The 26,523-nt window shown below is 45.1% G+C and overlaps 1 protein-coding gene across 1 annotated transcript in view; it reads left to right on the top strand.

The window, feature by feature from the left end:
* Positions 1-26,523, top strand: part of RORA (RAR related orphan receptor A) — a 492,964-nt gene that overhangs the window by 291,250 nt on the left and 175,191 nt on the right. Inside the window, exon 2 of the mRNA XM_075345593.1 lies at positions 9,196-9,225. Coding sequence (XP_075201708.1) covers positions 9,196-9,225 — 30 coding nt within the window. The remainder of the gene's footprint in view (positions 1-9,195; positions 9,226-26,523) is intronic.

The raw sequence follows: 26,523 nt of genomic DNA, 5'->3' as shown, positions 1-26,523 counted from the left end.
AACAATTTTTACCTGCTGATTTCAGGTCTTTCTGTAGCTCTGCACAGGTGGTCCTTGGCTCTTGGACAACTCTTCTGATAATTCTTCTCACTCCTCTGTCTGAAATCTTGTGGAGGGGCAATACCCTGAAACAGCTGTCTGTGGATGGATACCTGGCCTTGGTATTTCCCTTGTCATATCTTTAAGCTTGTCAAAAAGTTGGATATTGACTAAAAGGGCCACTTCATATGGTGGTTATGGTGGTCTCCTAAAAAGAGCCACTCCTTGGCTGGGTCCTTCCCGGAGGGATATCTGGCTGGTTTCTGTGTCGAGACTCCTAACAGAGGCTCCACGGACTTTTTTGAAATCTTGTGGAGAGCATAGCTTGTGGCCGGTTTATGGTTTAATAATGTTCTTTTCACTTCTGAATTATGTCCCTAACAGTGCTCACTGAAACTATTAATTTAGAAATTCTTCTGTAACCAATGCCATTAGTATATTTTGCAACAATATGGTTGGAAAGGTGTTGAGGCAGCTCACTTGTTTTACCGATCATGAGATTTTTTTTGTGTGTCACCTTGACAATGAGACACATTATTAAAGACAATCAGTTGTACTAGTAGATATTATTTTTTCACTAAGTGGCAGGATTGCTTTCTAATTACTGATAGTTTTCAGTTGGTGTCATGACTGTTTATAGCTTTTTACACCTTTCTTACTTCATGTGTTCAATATTTTTTCCCTGTACCATTCCTTATTATTACACATAACTTAATTTATGGACATCTATGCTTTGATTTCTTTTCCTGTGTAGATTCAATGGGCTGTTACCAAATCTGGTGAGAATTTCTTGTCAATACCACCTATAGAAATATATTTACTTAGAATGTTTGTGATGTGTTCAATACTAATTTAACCCAGTATATGCTTTTAATGTAAGAACAATCACTGTGTGAAAAGATCCTACACAAACCCATTAATATGTATATAATGTATTTTCCATTGCAAACATTTTGGCCACAAATGTTTAACCTTTAGAAATAATATTCTTAGAAAATGTATGACGTGTTCAATACTTACGTCACCCACTGTATATAAGATTATTATATAGAGAAAAGCGTTTATCTTCAAGAACATTATTTTGTGCAATGAACAGATACTGACAACTTGTTTGGAGCATGAGTTTGCTGTGAATTGCATGACCATCTTTCTGTATCAATTATTTGTGCCCTTCATTCTCTGGGTACATGTTCTGCATTCTGCACTTTCTTGTTTATCTACAAAGCTTGTTGAATTTCAGGAGTTTTTCTGACAATTGAAATGCAGTAAAGAAATTAATTTAAATTTATATACATGTTCTAACATCCTAGATAAAGTTCACTGGCCGACTGATACATTAAAAAAAATGTCCACTTCAAAATGTAAATGTAAAAAATTACTGTTATTTAGCTCTTCGAATGAATGGAATGACATCAACAGGTACAGCACCACTTAGTAGACCATAACATTGCATCGGTAAAGTTGTATCCGCCAGTTGTCCCTTGTCCTTGCCCCCAACCCATGATTTATGTTTCTTAGTGAACATTAGAACGCCATTAACAATTTGTGAAACCGAACTCTAAAATTACTCAGAGCACTTGAAGTAGCAGACGCAGATTATCATTAATGGCCCCATTGTCCTACACAAGGGCATTCAATGTCCAAGTTGCTGTGTTTTTGCCTTGAGCTGCTTTTGGCATCATCCCTTTGTTTCCACAATCTTGCAATGTTCCCGAGTTCTCAAGTGCTGCCAACTGAATTCATTGCTTTTTATCATTGTCTGTGAGTATCTGTGGACAAATAAGGTTGGAGCTGGATGCCAGCTAGAAGTTATTGGGCCACATAGCAAGAGACCACATTAAAGCCCAATTCACCCTCCCCCCCAATTTTTTGGGGGTGAGTAAGCAGGGGTCATGTCACAGACACATAGGCAATATTACAGAAGGGCATATTCCCAACTTTAAACACAAGGTAATGGACATATACTGTGGCACTTAACAGATATTGCCCTTTAGTGTTCTCATCCACTACAATACTGCTTACATGGCCCCCATATAGTATGATGCCCATACCAGTATTATACCCCACAATGCATTCTCATACACAATATCCCCCCCCAAAAAATTCCCACACACACAATAAGACGACCAAATGGCTAACTCCTAAAATATGATGCCCGCAAAGTGAACCCTCTCTCCCCACAACTCTACAGAAAGTATGATGAGTGACTCTACAGCCTCCTACACTGCATGATATTCCCACTGCCCACCTCACAATATGACTCTACAGTCTCCCATACACTATGGTGTCAATACAGTCACTCTCATATAATGATACCCAACAGGCCCCCACTCAGTATCATGACTCTCACAATCCCCCACACAGTATCTTGCTACCACAATCGCATACAGAATCATGGCTCCAATAATCTCCCGCACAGTATAATGCCCACAGTGTCCTCCACAAATAATGACTGACAAAAAACGTCTCACCTAAAGCCCGCTTTACACGCTACAATATATCTTACGATGTGTCGGCGGGGTCACGTTGTAAGTGAATCACATCCATCATCGTAAGGTACTTTGTAGTGTGTGACAGGTATGTGCGATTGAACGTTAAAACGTTCATCGCATCGCATGCACGTCGTTCAATTCCTAAAAATTGAACGTCAGATTGTTCATCGTACCCGGGGTAGCACACATTGCTGTGTGTGACACCCCGGGAATGATGAACAGATCTTACCTGCATCCTGTGGCTCCTGGCCAGCATTGCGGAAGGAAGGAGGTGGGCGAGATGTTTACGTCCCGCTCATCTCCGCCCCTCCGCTTCTATTGGCCGGCTGCCGCGTGACGTCGATGTGACGCCGAACGTCCCTCCCACTCCAGGAAGTGGACGTTCGCCGCCCACATTGAGGTCGTATGGACGGGTAAGTACATGTGACTGGGGTTAATCATTTGTGTGGCACATTCAACAAATTGAACGTGCCGCACATACGATGGGGGCAGTTACGATCGCATACGATATCATATGCGAAATCGTAACATGTAAAGCTGGCTTAACATCATTTCTCAGACTGAATTGTGGAGTATGAAGCTGACGGCTCCACCCCCCATTGTTGTATTCAACTGCATCCTGATGGTGAACATACTATTGAAATCAAAATGCCAATCATGGTTTGCGCTATGACCGTTATGCTCCTGGGCAGGGGTAAACATCATTTTGGCCAAAACTTTAATTGTTTAGTTATATTGAACTAAGGGAAACAAATATTAACTACAACTGTGGATAAGTCACTAGGGCATACAACTTATATTGTTGGGTGAAATTTTCTCAATGGCTGGGTCTAATATTTGTCAATTAAAGGTTCTGCAAAATATCTTCCACTATGTGATGAGAGTTTAAATGTTTTATTAATGGGACCATCCAAGTATAGGCTGTTATGATGCAGCATATATACTGTGTGTGTGTGTGTGTGTGTGTGTGTGTATATACATATATATATATATATATGTATATATATATGTATATATATTTAACACAGTAGCATTTTAAAGACATTAACTTTGATATCTTTTGGTCAACATACAGTTAGGTCCAGAAATATTTGGACAGTGACACAAGTTTTGTTATTTTAGCTGTTCACAAAAACATGTTCAGAAATACAATTATATATATAATATGGGCTGAAAGTGCACACTCCCAGCTGCAATATGAGAGTTTTCACATCCAAATCGGAGAAAGGGTTTAGGAATCATAGCTCTGTAATGCATAGCCTCCTCTTTTTCAAGGGACCAAACGTAATTGGACAAGGGACTCTAAGGGCTGCAATTAACTCTGAAGGCGTCTCCCTCGTTAACCTGTAATCAATGAAGTAGTTAAAAGGTCTGGGGTTGATTACAGGTGTGTGGTTTTGCATTTGGAAGCTGTTGCTGTGACCAGACAACATGCGGTCTAAGGAACTCTCAATTGAGGTGAAGCATAACATCCTGAGGCTGAAAAAAAAGAAAAAATCCATCAGAGAGATAGCAGACATGCTTGGAGTAGCAAAATCAACAGTCGGGTACATTCTGAGAAAAAAGGAATTGACTGGTGAGCTTGGGAACTCAAAAAGGCCTGGGCGTCCACGGATGACAACAGTGGTGGATGATCGCCGCATACTTTCTTTGGTGAAGAAGAACCCGTTCACAACATCAACTGAAGTCCAGAACACTCTCAGTGAAGTAGGTGTATCTGTCTCTAAGTCAACAGTAAAGAGAAGACTCCATGAAAGTAAATACAAAGGGTTCACATCTAGATGCAAACCATTCATCATTTCCAAAAATAGACAGGCCAGAGTTAAATTTGCTGAAAAACACCTCATGAAGCCAGCTCAGTTCTGGAAAAGTATTCTATGGACAGATGAGACAAAGATCAACCTGTACCAGAATGATGGGAAGAAAAAAGTTTGGAGAAGAAAGGGAACGGCACATGATCCAAGGCACACCACATCCTCTGTAAAACATGGTGGAGGCAACGTGATGGCATGGGCATGCATGGCTTTCAATGGCACTGGGTCACTTGTGTTTATTGATGACATAACAGCAGACAAGAGTAGCCGGATGAATTCTGAAGTGTACCGGGATATACTTTCAGCCCAGATTCAGCCAAATGCCGCAAAGTTGATCGGACGGCGCTTCATAGTACAGATGGACAATGACCCCAAGCATACAGCCAAAGCTACCCAGGAGTTCATGAGTGCAAAAAAGTGGAACATTCTGCAATGGCCAAGTCAATCACCAGATCTTAACCCAATTGAGCATGCATTTCACTTGCTCAAATCCAGACTTAAGACGGAAAGACCCACAAACAAGCAAGACCTGAAGACTGCGGCTGTAAAGGCCTGGCAAAGCATTAAGAAGGAGGAAACCCAGCGTTTGGTGATGTCCATGGGTTCCAGACTTAAGGCAGTTATTGCCTCCAAAGGATTCGCAACAAAATATTGAAAATAAAAATATTTTGTTTGGGTTTGGTTTATTTGTCCAATTACTTTTGACCTCCTAAAATGTGGAGTGTTTGTAAAGAAATGTGTACAATTCCTACAATTTCTATCAGATATTTTTGTTCAAACCTTCAAATTAAACGTTACAATCTGCACTTGAATTCTGTTGTAGAGGTTTCATTTCAAATCCAATGTGGTGGCATGCAGAGCCCAACTCGCGAAAATTGTGTCACTGTCCAAATATTTCTGGACCTAATTGTAGCTGTTTGAGAGCTTGTCTGTAAGTTGTATTTTAGCGTATTTATTACTTACTTTTGAAATCACTTGGTGGGAGAAATGGAAAAGATCAGCAGATCTGCCTTGTATTTTCTTTTGAATTTTACGCAGTTATCTATGTGACATAACATGTTACTTAAAGGTAACAGTATACTTATCTTTTGATCTTACTGAGTGCCGTGGTTGACTATTCTATGTACAATACCTTTATTTTGTAGATCTGTACAATTATGGCAATAAAAATAAAACTTATTTTGGGATTTATTCCAATTGCACAATATACACACTTTAAAATAAAAAAATAAAAAAACATATTTTATTTACTCCCATTGCACAATAAATACACTTTAAAAAAAGAAGTCATTTTTAGAACCACACCCTTTTAATGTTTCCATTGAGCTGCGTGGGAGTTGTTTTTTTGGAGGAAAAGGTGTAATTTTCAGTGGTACAATTTACTTTTCAAACAACTATTTCATCACTTTTTAGTACATTTTTTCCAGTTCTTTACATTTTTTATGCTGTTAACCATGCAGTATATTTGACATGTTGACTTTATTCTGCGGCTACATACAATTATGCAGCAACTACATTTAAACTTTTGCATTAAAAAACTGTTAACAGTACATAGCTATGTGATTGATTGTTTTTTGCTTGATGAGCTGTAATTTTTATTAATAGTATTTTGGTCTGCATACCACTTTATGATCAGTTTTCTATCTTTAAAAGACAAAATGAATGAAAACAGCAGTATAGTGAGTCAGTGGTTAACACTGTAGCCTTGGGGCGTGTGCCCACAATGAGTTTTTGGTGGGATTTTGATGCTGCATATTTTTGCTGCATCAAAAACCATCGCATCTTACCAGTCTAGCAAAGTGACTGTAATTTATAGAAATCTTTGCCCACTGTTTCTTTTTTATTCAGTGTATTCTGACCTGTAGTGAGCATTTTGAATTTGCAACATGTCAATTTCTCTTGCAAATACACAGGGTCTTCTGTTGAGATTTTTTCTCATATACTTGCATTAGATTATGAAAATCTACAGGTAAAAAAGCACATGCTTTATTAGTGCGTTTCCATAAATAGAAATTATCAGCTTTATTTAAAATATGACATACCAACTAGAGATAAAAACGCATGTAAAAAACCCACAAATGATCTAATTTACATTCTAGGTGCAGAAATGGTACCAAAATTCTGCAACATCAAAACCTAACCAAAAGATCATCATAGGAAAATAGCCTCACAGCTGTGGGATCCTGAAGTATGTTCCCCTCGTGTTTGTGTGGGTTTCTGTCATGGGGTGTGATGAGATCACTAGGAACAGGGAAGCCTAAACTGGTCTTCAGGCTAGGGGAACCCTGGCTGACCCTGATCCCAAAGGTACGTCTGAAGGTGACAATGTTTGAGCCGCCTTCCTTGCCCTAGCTCTTAAACAATCCTGGTTTAGTGGCCCAACGAGGGTGCTCCACCCAGGAGAGGGCTGGGGCAGGAGTGGTCAATCCCAAACATATTGACAGGGGGGAAACCAAAACTGAAACACACAGCAATCACTCCCAGAGGTATAGGCAATACATGATCAGGAGGAAACTAAAGGAAGGGAGTAAAAATCAGACACCAAGAGTGTTTCCACAACACACCAAACAGCACACAGAAGTTCACCAGCAACAGGATAATAAAGCACAAGTACCTGGATCACATAAAGCTATCATCGGCATGGTAAAATAGGCTCCACCATCTGAAAAAGGGCAGAGGTGACTGTGATAGGTCTCCAGCAACATGTGACTCAAGCAGTAATCTACAGGCTAGCAGGAATTAACTCCTGCAAGCCCGATTAGTAACAGGAGCACAGATGTTCGATGCCCGAGCCTGTCTGTGCAACTCAAAAGCAGCATCATGTGGAGTGTCTGACAGAAGTAGTCCTGACACTCGCCGATTTTTGAGCCAAACCCTGTGTGGCAGTTTCTTACAGGTACTCTAAATTGCCTAAACTCAAATTTGTATGTGGGGGGAAACCAGATTGTGAGCCCCATTGTGATCAGTGATGAAGTTGTCTGTAAGCGCTGTGGAAATTGATGGTGCTATATAAGTGAATAAAATAAAAAAATTAAAAAAAATAAAAAAACAGCAGCTCTGGTTTTGTTTTACTTCATGGTGTACACTTCACAGGATAAATAACAGGATAGGTTTATAGTAATGAATAGTTCAGATGTCGCAAAAACAAATTCGAGCAGTTTTTTTCTGTTTTCTTTTCTACTAAAGTGACATTGTTGTGTTTTTTTTCCTGCTTTTTTACACTTTAAAACAATATTAGATTTTAAAATGTGATTACTAGTGATGGGCGAGCACTAAAATGCTCGGGTGCTTGTTACTCAAGCCGGGCAGGCCACACAATCTGAAAGGGCTCAACTTGAGTAACGAGTATAATAAATGTCAATAATTGGCCCGTTCGGTTCAGCCAGCCATATGCAAAGCATTTCCGGGGTGAGAAGGGCGTTTTTGTTTTTTTTGGACATAGTGCATCCAAAAGCGTTGTTTTAACCCCCAAGTGAGAGCCATTCAGAGACTGCGAATGGCTCTCCCTGGTGTGCTTCTCACGTCATGCAGTGAAGTGAGCTTGTGTGTTGTGTTCGTGGTTCGTGACACTCGGCAAAACACCGTGAGTACCCGAGCACCCTAATGTTCGATGGAGTATCGAGTAGTGGCAAGCACGCTCACAGATCACTAATTGTGATCATTTACCTTATACACTGCACTACTCATGCAGTGCAGTGTATTATGCCAGCCTAGCAGTGTTATACTGACAGCCAATTAGACTTGGCCTCTGGACCTAAAGTGCCCACACATCTTAGATAATTGTCAACTGTTTGAGCTTCTATCCTGATTTCCCCCTACTCAAGAATACTTGGTCAAGCATTCATGTGCTCACTATAGAGAAAGCAGAAAAAGCTGCTGCCAGCTGGTTGTGACATGTCTGCATGGAGAAAATTGCCTGATTATTTTTACATGTTTTTTTATTTTTTATTAGCTGGGTGAGTAATAGAACTGTGTATGGGGGCCTTAGTAGATATGCTTGCCTGGAAAATATTGTTAGGCCTACAGCTGCCATAGTAATGAAATGGGGGTGGATATTAGATAGACAAAGATAGACAAAGGGAGAGGCTTCCTATTTCAAACTCCTTAAGTGCCAAAGCCACTTTTTGCCATAGCGTTTAAGGGGATAAATTATCAAAATTATTTACAATTTTCACAATTATAGTGGGAGTTCAGCTCCCAGTTTTATCTAGCGTACTTCAATGATGGCATGGGCACAGTTCCCCGCCAGTGCCAGTCAGGTGACAAAGCTATCTCCAGGTGTTGGATGTTTGGCCTCGCCACGTCATTGACTTACGGTACATCGTAGTATAAAAGGGGGGGATTAATAATAAGAGTAACAATGAGAGAGACAGACTTGAACTAGAATGATCATTTTGTATTCATTTATAAAACAGTTTGCAGCTCATGCTAAAATTTCTCGCTACTTAAAAGTTTATTTGTGGACCCTTATATGCCTCATTACCCTACCAAAAGCTTTGATTGACCAATTAATAGAAACATAAACAGTATATCTATAAGACTTTAGGTGGGCTGGTGCATTAGATGTTACTTTATTATTTTTAGATGTCATCACCTACATTTTGCGAAAAGCACATACTGAAACCTCTCTAAAAGACCTCTTGAGAATATGCTCATAATGAATTGGACCGTCTCAATGAGAGGAACATCTCTCTAGACTATTTCTGCAATTTTGAGTAGTGACCTCAATTACGATACACTTATAGAAATTAAGTCTCGATTCCTGACCATAAGATATGTAGTCCTTGTGCCATAATATTACATTATGCCAAAGAGGATTTTTCTGATTATTTTTTTCTCCTTTTTCCCAGGTCTGTCTATAACCAAGAAGACTCACACATGTAAGTAATGGCAAAAACACCATTATAAATATACATTTTGTTCTAATATATCTTGCATCAGATGATGTTTTGTTAAAATCATGGACCAATTATTTATGTAAATAATTTTGAAATTAATTAGTTTGTATAGTAGTTATTGTGGGAAATCCTGGGGAATTCCTTTGGGTCATGGGGCGTGGGTAGAACTAGCTATAATATGCGCATGTAAAAATGTTATAGTGGTTTAAAGTGATTGTTCCCTTTCAGTACATGAATGACCCTGGCGGCAGATTAATATTAAAAAAAAAAAAAAACAAAAACCTATAATGTACTCCCCTTCCTGGGTCTATCAATGAGTCTCAGGTGCTGGCTCCAGGGTCTGGCATTAGCTGTAGTGCTGATGTCATATTGACAGCGCAGTAGCCAATCAATGCACTTAGTGACATTGAAAGGGGCATTCCATTTATACAGGTGGAGCCACTGAGCTCACTGATTGCCTACCATGCTGTCAGCACCGCAGCCAATGCTAGCCATCAGGAGTGTCAGCGAAGACTTATCAATGGGCCCGGGGAAGGTAAGCACAGTGCGGTTTGTTTCTGTCACGGGGGCAAATAACAGGACCGGGACACCTAAGCTGACCCTCAGAATGCATACCCTGCGCTGTCCCTCAGGTTAGAGGTACGCTTGATGGTAGCGAGGTTGAAGTCACCAGCGTGTCCCTCACTCCTGTCCAAGCCCTGATGTAATTCCCCACCTCCACCCGAGAGGTGAGCCAGTACCGTAAACACAAACCCCACAACTAGACATGGACAGGGGAAAACGACAACTCATACACACGGCAACCACACACAAAGGAGCACTAAAAGTGCACAAGGGGAAACAGCAAAAAAGGGGGGGAAGAAAACAGATTATGGGGAACTTCCATACCGTACAACCAGCACACCTAGCACTGTTGCAGCCTGCACCAATGTTGCAGCCAACAAAGCTTCCAAATGAATGAAAATAACCGACACCCTCTGCAGGAAGTAGAGGGTATATAGAGGACCTGAGAGTGGCCAAACCGGAAACATCTGACCAGGAGACAGGAGCTGCTGAAAGGTAAAATGACATAAACCTCCTCCTCCCCAAGGAAAGGGAATCCATTTAATCAGCAGAGTCTCACAAGGTAAAGTGAGATACTGATCCAGAACCTGTCACAAAACTTAACAACAGAGAGAAGACCACGACAGTTTCTTTATAAAAATCTTTATCCAGGGACATTAATTTACTGAAAGGGAACAACCCCTTGAAAGAGAACCTGTCAACCCCTTGAAAGAGAACCTGTCAATATATTTTATAGCCCAAACTGTTGATTAAATCCTTTCCTTGCCTGTAGAAATGATACTGTTTTATAGAAAACCATATATGAAATAGTATGCTAATGAGCTGCAAGTGCACTGGGTGGGACGATGCACTTGCAGTTCCCTTGCCTTTCTCCCTATTCCCTGCCTGCCTAATGTCTCTGACTGACTCACTGAAACAGGAGTGAGAAAATACATAAATTACATTGGCTGTTACTTGAATTTGCAAGTAAAAATTCATTATATATAAATTATTTCCGTTTAGAAGGGTGCACTATTAATCTTTCAGAAAGTGATGGCATATGGCTGGATCATTGGGGGGAGATTTTCAAGATGCCCAATAATCCTGAGAGTAAAAGTCACAGTGCTGATGTGGAGCTGCAGCCCCTCAACAGTTTCCCATGCACACTTGAATGGAGCTGTTACTTGATTTATGAAGATATCAGACCCCCACCAAACAATGAGTGATGGCATGTATTAGCAATATGCCATCTTTTTCTGAGATCAAAACCCTTTTAAGAATGCCTTATTGCTGTACTTCAGTGTTTTATCCTGTAACTCCATACTTACTTTTTAATTGACTTTATGATACAAATATGCATTTATTGTCTTTGTTCCTTGTTGACTACTTTTTCTTTTTGTCGCTAAAAATAAAGGTCCCAAGGGTCTGTGGAAATAGCAATATACAGTACATACATTTTGCAATTGTTTTAATTATTCCTCACTTTTGTCAGTAGGTAGCCTTTAAGTGTTCCGTTATCTTCTCATATACAAATTGTCTCTCCAGGACTGGAGACAAACTCTAGCGCAGCGCCACCTATTGGAAGTAGCGATCCTAAAAGTTAAATGTGGATTTTTAACAACCCTTTACATATAACTTAGGCTATATCTTCTCATATAAACACGTACAATGCTATATGGATCTATTAGTAACTGCAGTAATTAGTATTCATTATTTTTGTTATGATTGTGAAATGGTGGTATAAATGATGTCCACAGCAAGGCCCAAACCTTCTGCCCTTGAGGAATTCCCTGGTGACATGACCTGTGTTCCCTGTTATTTCATGTGACAGTATGTTAACACAAGGTGTAAGAAGTGTTCAGCTCTGACTGCTGCCCGAACAGATAAATCACTGGGCGAAGAATTGAAGTAGTTCAACCTCAATCCTCTACCTGCAAAATGGAAAATTACTTGAGTGTCCATAAATGTCCACTATTATTGTGTTTGCCCACAATCAGTGTTTGCAGTGTTTTGGATGTAGCGTGTTTTCACTGCGTCCAAAACGCTGCGTTATACAGTACAAGCACAGTGGATGGATTTCTAGAAATCCCGTGCCCATTATACTTGTTTTTTCCGCAGCAAACACTGACCTGCGGTATGTCTTTCCAAGCCGCAGTATGTCAGTTATTTGCTACGGATTCGCATGCGTCCTCCGTAGGGAGAACACAAGCAGGAGCCCGCAGCGCACTGAACTCTGATCGTGGGTACGAGCAGCTGCGGTCTCCTGCGTTCTCCTGTGGAGGAGACTCGCGGCCCCAGAGGTCAGGACCCGCTGCATCCACGATACAGTGAGTCCTGATTGTGGGCACATACAGGGTGCAGTCTAGAAACACTTGTTTCCTGATAATTGACCAGTATAATAAGGCTGCCAATCACCTGACAAACAAGCAAAATGCTTGTTCTACAGGTGAAATGGTACTTAAACTTGCTTAAAACTCAATGACCCCAATTTATCAAGACCAGCGATCTTCAGGTTGTCTTGATGAGGCGGTGAGTCAGACACTCCTGATTCACAAAGAGACACAACACCTCTTAGAGTATCAGAGACGTCTGAAGGGATGTGCACCTCTCTACAAGTCTTACTTCAGTCAATGACTGGAGGAAGATTTCTGGCATAGGGAATGCTACAGCTCATCATGAATTAGATGAGCTGTGGCATCACACCCCTGTACCACCCCGCCTCTGCCCATTTTGGGGAAGCTAGGTTAAACTGGCAGGAAAATATAAAAAAACATATTTTTGTGCAACTTTGAGTTGCGCAAAAATGTTGCAACTTTTCAAAGCTTTTTACGCTAATCTTTTAGCGTAAAAGCTTTGATTAATTTGGACCTTTTGTTCTCGGCAGCACATTGTCCTGCAGAAATAGGGCATATGCTGCCAAGAACATTTCCAGTCTATGTACACAGATCGATCTGTTACCGATTGTTCTGTGTGCATGGGAAATACTGTGTATCCTAAGTTGTATGGCCCAATATGCTAAACCACTGGTGGACACAGACAGAGGAGGAGCCCTGTACAAGAACAATATATGGGCCCTTTGCAACCCAATAACTCATGATATTGCACAATCCCATCTGCTTTGGCGGTAGTAGTGGGCCCCCTTACCTATGGGGCACCTGTGCGACTGCACAGGTTGCACCAATGATATGTCCGCCCCTGTACTAAACAGACATGAAAAAACAGGTCTTTCACCAATAGGCAGCTCCCAAGTTTACAATAAATGTGAATGTTAATGTTCCTCTTTTTGCTAGATCGCTGTGATGAGTACCACAAATGGATTGACATAGATGTTCCCATGATGCTACAATAAAGGGGCTTTGGTGTCCTTGGATGTAGCTCATGATGCTACTTCTGTTTTTCTTAGAAAATAAGACCTACCGTGAAAATAAGCCCTAGCATGATTTTACAGGATTTTTGGAGTATGCTTGAAATATAAGCCCTGCTCCAAAAATAAGCCCTAGTTACAATCAGCGCCGACGTTAGGGGAGTTCACATTTTCTCAGGGCTCCAGTCTCTTAGGGACCCCAGCAGTTGTATTCCGAGGTTCAGATTGTTTAAGGTGTTTAAGGACCTTTGATGGCTTAACAGTCATGTGACCAAAGGTCTTTTAATTGAATAGAAATAGACGTCTAAAAGAATTGAACAGTTGACAGGCTGGTATACAAGCTTGGTATTAGGCAGAAAGTAGAGCAAAGGGGAAAATTTCACAGGGCCCCCACTCTCCTAAGGGCCCCAACGTTTATATCTTGATGATAACACTGCTTCAGGACCATTGTAACATCACATCATGTGACTAGGTTGTAATCAAAAGGTCTCCTAATTGCAGGAATTTAAAGCTGAAGAGGAGACAGACTGGTGTGTGTCTGTGTATGTGTGTGTGTGTGGTGTGTGTGTGTGTGTGTGTGTGTGGTGTGTGTGTGTGTGTGTGTGTGTGTGTGTGTGTGTGTGTGTGTGGTGTGTGTGTGTGTGTGTGTGTGTGTGTGTGTGTGTGTGTGTGTGTGTGGTGTGTGTGTGTGTGTGTGTGTGTGTGTTTGTCTGTGTGTGTGTGTTTGTCTGTGTGTGTGTGTGTGTGTGTGTGTGTGTGTGTGTGTGTATGGATATATAGATAAAGAGATAGATAAGATATAGATATTAGATGGATAGATTTATGGATAGATTGATGGGCAAATAGATATTGGATGGACAGATAGATGATAGATAGATGATAGATAAGAGATATATAACCAGATAGAGGATAGATTGGTGGATAAACACACGTGTTATACGCAGGGTTTGGAGAGTTATGATGATGTTCCAGAATGTGATATTATATTTGAATGAATGTCGTATTGGGTTTTTTTTATTCAAGAATAAATGAGAATTATTGTTCATGGAAAAATATGACATCCCCTGAAAATAAGCCCTAGCACATCTTTCGGAACAAACACTAATATAAGACCCTGTCTTATTTTTGGGGAAATATGGTATATTGCTGCACTGATAGATTATCCTAAAGATTACAGATATGTCTTGGCCAGAGGACCTCCACACGCTCAGAGAGTAGGAAGCAGATGTGAGATGCTACGTATAGTAGCTTTGCTGCCACTTCTAGCTGGCAGGTATTGAAATTATGCTCTAATGTTATAATAGATTAATATTCATTCATATAGTTTTTTCTAATTGATAGTTTTTTTCCATTTACTATCAAATTACTCTATTTGGGCAGCGAGCTCTTCCTTCCTGTTCTTGCCATTTTGGCCTTTCACTGGTATTCTAGATTAGGTATTTCTAGACAGGCTGGGTAATAATTCCCTGCCCGTGTAATTTCAGCTCACATGGAGTGTGGCTAATAGCAAGCAGAAATAATCAGATCCCTCCAGAGTACTTTCTGAATCTAAGCTTCGTACTTCCATCCCCCCTGAGGCCCAGGAAAATAGCAGTGGAGGTCCCAAAAGTATTGCTTCATAAATGTCTTAACTGGGCAGCCTTGGGATCCCTCACGGAGCTTTTTCCAACTGCCAAATTACTTTCCCTTTCTCTCAGCGGCTTTAAAAAGGCTTATTAAAAATGATTCTATAATAAAGCTGCGAGTTCTCCCTTGGTTGTCCTTGAGAAGGAAGTGCGAAATCTTGCAAGCGGCTGTGCCAATTTGAGGGGATTCTTAATTCTTCAGGCAACACAAAGGTTAAAAAGAAATGGCATTTTCTCTGATAATTGGGGCAACCTCACCTTTGATTCAGTGCTAGAGTCCAGGTAAATTTGCAGAACAACAGTACTGATTCTATACCTGTACAGTAACACCACAGCCATGACTTTACCACTCACTACTGGTATTCAGAAATAAGATAGCGTAGGTTGTTGCAAGGAAGTTGTCAGTTATTGGATTGTGTGCTAATTATTAATATCTGTGAAAGGGTTAAATGAACAGATCCTTGGGATGTAATCTTCCATAAGATATGATAATGTACCGCCCCTGCAGCAGTCAGACTGCTTGGATCTGGGGTTTGCCGTGGCTCGAGGGTCTCCGGACCCGGGAGCTTGGGGTCACCCGAAAGTGAAAGGGGGCTATTTACAGGGGATTAATGTTCATGATGCCACCCATGGTTTGCAGTAAGGGGAGTACCTCCGCTACCGATGGGAGTACCCGGGTGGAGATGGAGTGGGGCAGCCAGATGACTTCCCTCCATGGGTAGGGGAAGCCCCGGGACTCTGGAAGGTGGAGGTGTAGGGGAGCGTGGTGCAGGCCAGGCAGGGAGATTCAGGGGACAGCAGCGTACTCACTCAGGCCGTATGGATGTTGGTGCGACCATTAAGCAGACTCTGACATAGAAGTAAACCAAGTCTCTGGGTGCCGCTGCCGCTTTAGGGGATGCTCGTCCGGGAATCCGTCCCCGTGGGTATTGCTGATGGTTCTGGACCTGCCTCCATGCACTAATTTAGAGTGTTCTGAGTGACCCCTCAGCCTGAAGCTTTCGGGGTCCCTCTCCCTACGGTTAGTTAGAGGAGCTGTGCTCTCGATGGCTGACACTTGGGATCTCAGTGGGCCGCATAAGCTAGAGAGCCCTATCCCCCTAGTTGTGTTGATGCATTCGATCTCTGAGCTCTTGGGGAAAGTTCATAAAGAGACTATCCTCCACAGGTTAATTATCAGGTTGCGTGAAGCTACTCCCTGATCTAGGGTCCAGTACCCCGCCGTGCTCGGTACCGGTTCGGTTACTAGATTTTCCGGTGCCGACTGTTCTCCCAAACTAAGTCTGGCACCCCTCTCTAATACCCTGCAACCGGGTTTCCGACACTTCCGGTCCCAGACCACCGTCTGCGACCTAGAAAACGTCTCCCAGGGAGCTCCAACTCCCTCCAGCTTCTCACTTTCTGAGGGCTACCACTCAACTCACTCAGCCCCTCCTACAGTCTGCCTGACCCCTAGGCGGGTGGCCCTGTTCCAGCTAGACCAACCACTGGTGTGCCTGACAGGATGTGGTGTGAGGTGCGGCTAGGATTTGAATGCTGATGGAGCAATACCAAAGGTTAGGATCCAAGAACCATGGGGGGTTGAGCTCTGCACCAAAAGAGAAAGTAGTGCAGTACCCTGTGACACCCTGACTAGTTCAGGGGCGTCACAGTAACACGATGCAACAGGCCGATCGGTAAATGCTTGTAAGTAAATGATGCTCACTGAATGATCTATAGTAGATTGCTCAGTGTGCGTAGATTGCTGTGGTTCTTCGCAGTACGAGTCCTGTATACACAAAAAGATATACCAAGAACGATGATATTCTGAACTGCGCTAAAGGTCATTTCACCCCATCGTTTACTGGGAGATTGGCAGCCTGGTAACATGGCAAGATAATTGTGAAACAAGTGCTTTGCACAATACGTGTTCACGATTATCTTGTAGTGTAAATGTAGCTTAAAGGGGTGTTCCAAAGGCAAAGTCACTTTCCTCCTAACTTCCTATTTGATGCCATAATCTAAGCTATTTTCTAATATACTTGCTTTAAAAATTCCAGGTCTTTCCCTCACTACTCTATCTGATTTTCTATAATTTTTTCACTTCCTGTCTGATGACGCTTGGTTTGAGAATTCGCAGTGCATGCTGAGGTACCCAACCCTCCCTAAAATGCTCTGTCCCTGCGCACTGTGCAATATGCACAACACACGCTCTGTTGTCGGTAGATGACTCGCAATAAGAGGGCAACAGAGCGGTTTCAGAATACCCGGCAGAAGCAAGTGACGTCACCTGCGGGAGTTGCACTAGTCTCCTGTATGCTGGAAATGACCGCTCTGTTGCCGCCTTATTACTATTCTTATAAGGTGACAACAGAGCGTGTGTTGTGCACATCATACAGTGAGCAGGGACAGGACAGGGATGAGCCCCTGAAATGAGCGTCACTGATGACTCTTTGTTTCAAGAAGTGAGCAGAGGCTATGGCAATGACCGCAGCCTCTGCCCCCTGACCATAGCCTCTGCCCCTTGACCATAGCCTCTGCCCCCTGATGACACGTTATTTGAGTATTCCAACATGCAGTTAGATATAGTAGTGAAGACTTAAAACCTTTTCATCAGGCAGAGTGGGACCTAATGCAGAAAATCTTTCCCTGTCAGTATCTTATCTTCCAAAATTGGGAGCTATCTGGTTCACTGAAGACCAAGCAAAGATGACTGCACCCTGAGAGATTGCACTACATTCATGCTTGGTTCTTGTGAGCGGACCTTAAAGGGAACCTGTCAGGTGTAATATGCACCAAAAACCACGAGCAGTTTTGGGTGCATATTGCTAATCCTGCCTAACTGTCCCTGTCTCTAGTAGCAGAGATAAAGATAAAGAGATCTTTAGAAAAAGTATTTCCAAAGATCCCATATGATATACTAATGAGCGCAGGGACTAGTCACAAGGGCATTAGTTCCCTTAGCTAGTTGGCCCCCTTAACATGTAAGCACGCCCCTGTGGGCATGCTAATGAATGCACAGCATCAGAGGATGGTTGCTCTCACCTCTCTGCTGCCACCGCGTCCGACTCCTGGATTTCGGCTTAGTGCGCATGATCCCTGTCTAAGCGCACTATGAAGCCGGGTGTACGCGTCCTGGCTTCAACCTCATGTAGTGCACATGGCTGAAAGTCCGGGATCATGCACTCTAGTTGAAATTCTGGATTTTGACGCAATGGCTACAGAGGTGAGTGCGACCATCCTCTGACGCTGCACATTCATTAGCATGTTAGCACACCTACAGGGACATGCTTACATGCTAAGGGGGCCAAATAGCCAAAGGAACACCCTTGCAACACTTTAAGAATATGTCTGGTTCGCTAATAAAGATCAATGTATCTACTGAATCTGCTAAAAATGAATACACTGGATATACAGTTAGGTCCAGAAATATTTGGACAGTGACACAATGTTCGCGAGTTGGGCTCTGCATGCCACCACATTGGATTTGAAATGAAACCTCTACAACAGAATTCAAGTGCAGATTGTAACGTTTAATTTGAAGGTTTGAATAAAAATATCTGATAGAAATTGTAGGAATTGTACACATTTCTTTACAAACACTCCACATTTTAGGAGGTCAAAAGTAATTGGACAAATAAACCAAACCCAAAAAAAAATGTTTATTTTCAATATTTTGTTGCGAATCCTTTGGAGGCAATCACTGCCTTAAGTCTGGAACCCATGGACATCACCAAACGCTGGGTTTCCTCCTTCTTAATGCTTTGCCAGGCCTTTACAGCCGCAGCCTTCAGGTCTTGCTTGTTTGTGGGTCTTTCCGTCTTAAGTCTGGATTTGAGCAAGTGAAATGCATGCTCAATTGGGTTAAGATCTGGTGATTGACTTGGCCATTGCAGAATGTTCCACTTTTTTGCACTCATGAACTCCTGGGTAGCTCTGGCTGTATGCTTGGGGTCATTGTCCATCTGTACTATGAAGCGCCGTCCGATCAACTTTGCGGCATTTGGTTGAATCTGGGCTGAAAGTATATCCCGGTACACTTCAGAATTCATCCGGCTACTCTTGTCTGCTGTTATGTCATCAATAAACACAAGTGACCCAGTGCCATTGAAAGCCATGCATGCCCATGCCATCACGTTGCCTCCACCATGTTTTACAGAGGATGTGGTGTGCCTTGGATCATGTGCCGTTCCCTTTCTTCTCCAAACTTTTTTCTTCCCATCATTCTGGTACAGGTTGATCTTGGTCTCACCTGTCCATAGAATACTTTTCCAGAACTGAGCTGGCTTCATGAGGTGTTTTTCAGCAAATTTAACTCTGGCCTGTCTATTTTTGGAATTGATGCCTTTTTGAGTTCCCAAGCTCACCAGTCAATTCCTTTTTTCTCAGAATGTACCCGACTGTTGATTTTGCTACTCCAAGCATGTTTGCTATCTCTCTGATGGATTTTTTCTTTTTTTTCAGCCTCAGGATGTTCTGCTTCACCTCAATTGAGAGTTCCTTAGACCACATGTTGTCTGGTCACAGCAACAGCTTCCAAATGCAAAACCACACACCTGTAATCAACCCCAGACCTTTTAACTACTTCATTGATTACAGGTTAACGAGGGAGACGCCTTCAGAGTTAATTGCAGCCCTTAGAGTCCCTTGTCCAATTACTTTTGGTCCCTTGAATAAGAGGAGGCTATGCATTACAGAGCTAGGATTCCTAAAGCCTTTCTCCGATTTGGATGTGAAAACTCTCATATTGCAGCTGGGAGTGTGCACTTTCAGCCCATATTATATATATAATTGTATTTCTGAACATGTTTTTGTAAACAGCTAAAATAACAAAACTTGTGTCACTGTAAAAATATTTCTGGACCTAACTGTATATGTATGTGGGTATATATATACTGTCTATGTTACGGGGGGACCGGCAGATTAGGACCAGGGTGTATATATCCTAATCGCCAGTCGGGGCCCACCGTGCTCCAGATGACAAAGGAGCTGCTGGCACCTGAAAGTTAGGCGGAGACTATAGAGCTGGATGGCTCTGAGATAACCCAGGAACTCTGGGAACCGGTCACGTGTGTTGGGACACGTCAGACCGGACGACAACCCGATTAGCGTTTTGGTGCACCTAGCGCTACACCAACCACGTGTGCAGGAAACACGTCAGGCCGGGTGGTAACCAGGTAGCGTTGACCGGAAGACCGCCACGAAAGCGCCCTGTCGGTCACGTGTGTAGGACACGTCAGGCCGAGCGGTCCTCCGATTAGCGTTTCTGGCCACCTCTCGACTGGCCACGTGTGTGTAGGACACGTCAGGCCAGATGGGTACACCAGTAGCGTTGACCGGGAAGCCGAGGAGGATAAGGAACACCCTGTTAACTCCACAGGGGTCCTGGGGTACGCTGTCCGTGCGCGTAGGGGGCACAACCGGACAGGTGGCGCAGCAGGTGTGTTGTCCGTGTGCGTAGGAGGCACAATCGGACAGGTGGCGCAGCAGGTGCGTTGTCCGTGTGCGTAGGGGGCACAAACGGACAGGAAGCACAGCAGCCACAGCCCAGTTAACGCCACTGGGCTGCTATAGCAAGACTGGAACGGCAGGAGGGAAGCACGGCGCCTGACCCTGATGTGCCGAGCCACGAATCTTGGCGTGACAGGCACCGTTTGCCTAACCCTACCTACCACTTCCCAACATAGGCTTATGCTGCAATGAGGCTCTAACATTGAGGTGTGCTCTGACTGAGCAAAAGTGAAGACTGCGCACCTCCATGTTGTCTCCAGCCCCTTTTATAACCTGGGTTCGCCCCAAACCCAGGGTGGAACCACCAAGGTCCAATAGCAGAGTGCCATGTCATCAGTGACGTCACATGCGACCTATCCGGAACCGCCACGTCATTGATGACCTCATGGCAGCCACGCCCCAAACACTTCACCAGTCATCGTCTGACGACCAATACTGAGGTGCCATATCATAGGGGCGGGCCTCTGCGAGCCAGTCCGGAGTTGCCACGTCATCAGGACACCTGAGACCCTCTGCCCTATCAGGGCCTGCCACCTCACGGACATGCTCAGTGAGGTCCTTACCGGACCTAGCCTCTGGTGCACTAAGTGCCTGAGCATGCCCAGTAGCCTGAGCAACAGGCTCAGAAAGCAGACTATGAGTTTGAGCATGCTCAGTAGGCACATCCCAGAACTTAGACACAGCACGAAGTCCAAGTACCTGTGCAAAGAGGCTGTTAGGGTTAATTGTGGGAGCATGCTCAGTAACCTGAACTGAGGACTTAAGCCCGCTACACACGCTTCAATATATCTCACAATCCGTCGTTGGGGTCAAGTTGTAAGTGACGCACATCCGGCATCGTTTGTGAGGTATCTGCGTGTGACATCTACTTGCGATCAGGATTGAACGCAAAACCGTTGATCGCAAACACATCGTATCATTCTCTAGAATTGAGCGTTTTGTTGCACGAACCTAGTCAATTGTAACGTGTGACATCCCTCATACGATTTCGGTGTCTGATGCTATGTGCGCAGGTGTGCGCTCTGCACCGCAGCTTAAAAAAGGTCCGCTTCAGAGCGCAGCTGAAAAGCTGCGTTCTGAAGCGCCTCACAATGTCTGTCATTCACTAATCTCTGTCAGTCCGTCACTATCTCTGTCCCTCACTCTCTGTCCATGTCAGTCTATCCCCCTCTCTCATATACTCACCAATCCCCGATCCCCGGCACTGCACGGCGTTCACACTGCTCCGGCGGCTTTTACTGTTTTGAAAAAGCCGGCCGCCCATTAAACAATTTCGTATTCCCTGCTTTCCCCGCCCACCGGCGCCTATGATTGGTTACAGTGAGACACGCCCCCACGCTGAGTGACAGCTGTCACACTGCACCCAATCACAGCAGCCGGTGGGCGTGTCTATACTGTGTATTGAAATAAATAATTAAATAATTAAAAAAAACGGCATGCGGTCCCCCCCAATTTTAAAACCAGCCAGATAAAGCCATACGGCTGAAGGCTGGTATTCTCAGGATGGGGAGCTCCTCGTTATGGGGAGCCCCCCAGCCTAACAATATCAGCCAACAGCCGCCCAGAATTGCCGCATACATTATATGCGACAGTTCTGGGACTGTACCCGGCTCTTCCCGATTTGCCCTGGTGCGTTGGCAAATCGGGGTAATAAGGAGTTATTGGCAGCCCATAGCTGCCAATAAGTCCTAGATTAATCATGTCAGGCGTCTATGAGACACCCTCCATGATTAATCTGTAAGTGACAGTAAAAAAACACACACACCCGAAAAAATCCTTTATTAGAAATAAAAAACACAAACACATTCCCTCATTACCAATTTATTAACCCCCGACAAACCCTCCATGTCCAGCGAACTCCACAGTCCTCCAGCGTCGCGTCCAGCTCTGCTGCATGGAGGTGACAGGAGCAGCAGAAGACACCGCCGCTCCGGTCACCTCCACGCAGGTAATGAAGACAGCCGCGCGATCAGCTGATCTGTCACTGAGGTTACCCGCGGCCACCGCTGGATCCAGTGACAGCGGGTAACCTCAGTGACAGATCAGCTGATCGCGCGGCTGTCTTCATTACCTGCGTGGAGGTGACCGGAGCGGCGGTGTCTTCTGCTGCTCCTGTCACCTACATGCAGCAGAGCTGGACGCGACGCTGGAGGACTGTGGAGTTCGCTGGACATGGAGGGTTTGTCGGGGGTTAATAAATTGGTAATGAGGGAATGTGTTTGTGTTTTTTATTTCTAATAAAGGATTTTTTCGGGTGTGTGTGTTTTTTTACTGTCACTTACAGATTAATCATGGAGGGTGTCTCATAGACGCCTGACATGATTAATCTAGGACTTATTGGCAGCTATGGGCACCAGGGCAAATCGGGAAGAGCCGGGTACAGTCCCAGAACTGTCGCATATAATGTATGCGGCAATTCTGGGCGGCTGTTGGCTGATATTGTTAGGCTGGGGGGCTCCCCATAACGAGGAGCTCCCCATCCTGAGAATACCAGCCTTCAGCCGTATGGCTTTATCTGGCTGGTTTTAAAATTGGGGGGGACCGCACGCCGTTTTTTTTAATTATTTAATTATTTATTTCAATACACAGTATAGACACGCCCACCGGCTGCTGTGATTGGGTGCAGTGTGACAGCTGTCACTCAGCGTGGGGGCGTGTCTCACTGTAACCAATCATAGGCGCCGGTGGGCGGGGAAAGCAGGGAATACGAAATTGTTTAATGGGCGGCCGGCTTTTTCAAAACAGTAAAAGCCGCCGGAGCAGTGTGAATGCCGTGCAGTGCCGGGGATTGGTGAGTATGAGAGAGGGCTGCTAACTTCAGTAATTTAGGAGATTAGCGGTCACCGGTGAGTCCTTCACTGGTGACCGCTAATCAGGACGCGACACAGACAGAGCCGCAGCATGACAATGAAGTCGGGTGAAGTTCACCCGAGTTCATTCTGACAGTGCGGCTCTGTCTGTGTCTGCTGTCATCTGCCATTCAGCTCTGCTACATGGCTGTCTGTGTCTGCTGTCATCTGCCATTCAGCTCTGCTACATGGCTGTCTGTGTCTGCTGTCAACTGCCATTCAGCTCTGCTACATGGCTGTCTGTGTCTGCTGTCAGCGGCCATGTAGCAGAGCTGAATGGCAGATGACATAGTAAAAACACATCCCTACACATTACACACGCTTGACAAGTCAATAAATAAAAAAAAAAAGGTGCCCAATGCATACGTCACAGATCACATGATCTAAAGGATCGCACATAACATTGATCAATTTAACATAGACTACTAACGCTCGTGTGACAGCAAATGAACGACCAACGTGAAATCTCATAGATCCCGTATGCAACCTGGGCGTGTCACATCGCAAATGCGATTGTACAACTAATTGCAACGTGTAAAGTGGGCTTTAGTCTCAGACATAACACAATCAGGCTGAGCATGCTCACTAGGCAAAACACCGGGCTTAGTCTCTGGCTGGGGTAAATCGGCGCACGCATGCGCACTAGCCGCCTCTCCACACTTAGACGTGGTGGAAGGAACAGCCAACTGGACGACCCGAGGCACGGCCAAGAATGGCAGCCAGCGCCTGGGTGCAACATGAACCGCAGCAGGCTGCTTGCGGCTATGGCGGCGCCGGTTCGTAACAGTACCCCCCCCCTCTAGCGGCCCTCCCACTCGAATGGTCAATAGTCGCCACAGATACCACTGAGCGACGGGCGGCAGATGGAGACATGCAGTGGGAGCTACAAGACTCGCTCCACCGCGTAATCACCCCAGACGACCAGTCGATATGTGGGGAATGTTGCTTCAACCAAGGAATCCCCAGCAGAATATCATCTGCACCCTTAGGGAGAACCAGAAATGAAATGGTCTCCCTATGCCCAGATGACATGGCAAGGGTAATGGGCACTGTCCGCTGGTGAATTACCTTGGGCAACAAGGACCCATCCAATACATGGACTCTCACTGGCCTTGGCATTTGCACCAGTGGGATGGCATGCCGCCGGGCAAAACAGGAGGAGATGAAACTATCCCCAGCACCTGTGTCCACACTTGCCCTTGTGGACCATGTTGACCCCTTAAAGGAAATGGACGCAGGAAACGTCACCCTAATGGATGACGCAGAGTCCAGTCTACCTTCAGCTATGGTCACCAATCGCGGTCGCTTACCCTGACGCTTTGGGCAACGGTTGGCATAATGACCATACTGCCCACAAGCGAAACAGGAAATGCCCTTGCGACTCGAAGACCTAGCAACACCAACCCTAGAGATGTCCATAGGGACAGAGATGTCCTCTAAGGGAGGTGCAGTAGGAGAGACCACTACAGTGGCTTAACGACCCTCTGACCTGCGCTCCAGCTGACGTTCGGAGGTCCGCAGGTCAATGCGGGTAGCCAGAGTCATGAGGCCCTCAAGGGTAGTTGGTACCTCACGCGACGCTAAGGCGTCCTTCACGTGCGAGGCTAATCCCCTCCAGAACAGTGGAATGAGAGTCCTCTCTGACCACCCCAGTTCTGCAGCAAGTGTCCTGAAACTCACAGCATATTGACTTGAGGAGGTACGCCCCTGCTCCAAAGTCAGTAGCTGTAGGGCCGAGTCGTGAGTGACCTTAGGCCCCAGGAACACTTGTCGCAAGGACTCCAAAAACTCCTTAGAGTCCTGTACTACGGGGTCATTCCTCTCCCACAATGGTGTAGCCCACTCCAGTGCTCTATCAGAGAGCAAGGAGATGATAAACCCCACCTTCGACCTCTCTGTAGGAAACCATGCAGCTAACAGCTCTAGATGAACTGAGCACTGGTTCACGAATCCCCTACATGCCTTGCTGTTCCCCGTAAACTTGTTGGGCAGCGAGAGGTGAGGGAGGGTTGGAGTAGGCTTGGTGACTGACACCATTGCAGCCGCTTGAGCCACCACATCATCCATATCAGCAGCAAGAGCAGACTTCTCCAGAGACCTCACTCTGGCATCAAGCTGCAGCATGAACTGACGTAGCTGCTCCATCTCCGCCATGCCAGCCAGACCCTGGCGCAGTCTTACTGTTACGGGGGGACCGGCAGATTAGGACCAGGGGGTATATATCCTAATCGCCAGTCGGGGCCCACCGTGCTCCAGATGACAAAGGAGTTGCTGGCACCTGAGGGTTAGGCGGAGACTATAGAGCTGGATGGCTCTGAGATAACCCAGGAACTCTGGGAACCGGTCACGTGTGTTGGGACACGTCAGACCGGACGACAACCCGATTAGCGTTTTGGTGCACCTAGCGCTACACCAACCACGTGTGCAGGAAACACGTCAGGCCGGGTGGTAACCAGGTAGCGTTGACCGGAAGACCGCCACGAAAGCGCCCTGTCGGTCACGTGTGTAGGACACATCAGGCCGAGCGGTCCTCCGATTAGCGTTTCTGGCCACCTCTCGACTGGCCACGTGTGTGTAGGACACGTCAGGCCAGATGGGTACACCAGTAGCGTTGACCGGGAAGCCGAGGAGGATAAGGAACACCCTGTTAACTCCACAGGGGTCCTGGGGTACGCTGTCCGTGCGCGTAGGGGGCACAACCGGACAGGTGGCGCAGCAGGTGCGTTGTCCGTGTGCGTAGGGGGCACAATCGGACAGGTGGCGCAGCAGGTGCGTTGTCCGTGTGCGTAGGAGGCACAATCGGACAGGTGGCGCAGCAGGTGCATTGTCCGTGTGCGTAGGGGGCACAATCGGACAGGAAGCACAGCAGCCGCAGCCCAGTTAACGCCACTGGGCTGCTATAGCAAGACTGGAACGGCAGGAGGGAAGCACGGCGCCTGACCCTGATGTGCCGAGCCACGAATCTTGGCGTGACAGGCACCGTTCGCCTAACCCTACCTACCGCTTCCCAACATAGGCTTATGCCGCAATGAGGCTCTAACATGGAGGTGTGCTCTGACTGAGCAAAAGTGAAGACTGCGCACCTCCATGTTGTCTCCAGCCCCTTTTATAACCTGGGTTCGCCCCAAACCCAGGGTGGAACCACCAAGGTCCAATAGCAGAGTGCCATGTCATCAGTGACGTCACATGCGACCTATCCGGAACCACCACGTCATTGATGACCTCATGGCAGCCACGCCCCAAACACTTCACCAGTCATCGTCTGACGACCAATACTGAGGTGCCAGATCAACAGGCTCAGAAAGCAGACTATCAGTTTGAGCATGCTCAGTAGGCACATCCCAGAACTTAGACACAGCACGAAGTCCAAGTACCTGTGCAAAGAGGCTGTTAGGGTTAATTGTGGGAG

The sequence above is a fragment of the Anomaloglossus baeobatrachus genome, chromosome 4, assembly GCF_048569485.1.
Source record: "Anomaloglossus baeobatrachus isolate aAnoBae1 chromosome 4, aAnoBae1.hap1, whole genome shotgun sequence".
NCBI classification, from domain to species: domain Eukaryota; kingdom Metazoa; phylum Chordata; class Amphibia; order Anura; family Aromobatidae; genus Anomaloglossus; species Anomaloglossus baeobatrachus.
Note: the sequence above shows the minus strand (reverse complement) of the source record. Positions and strands in the feature narration are given on the sequence as shown.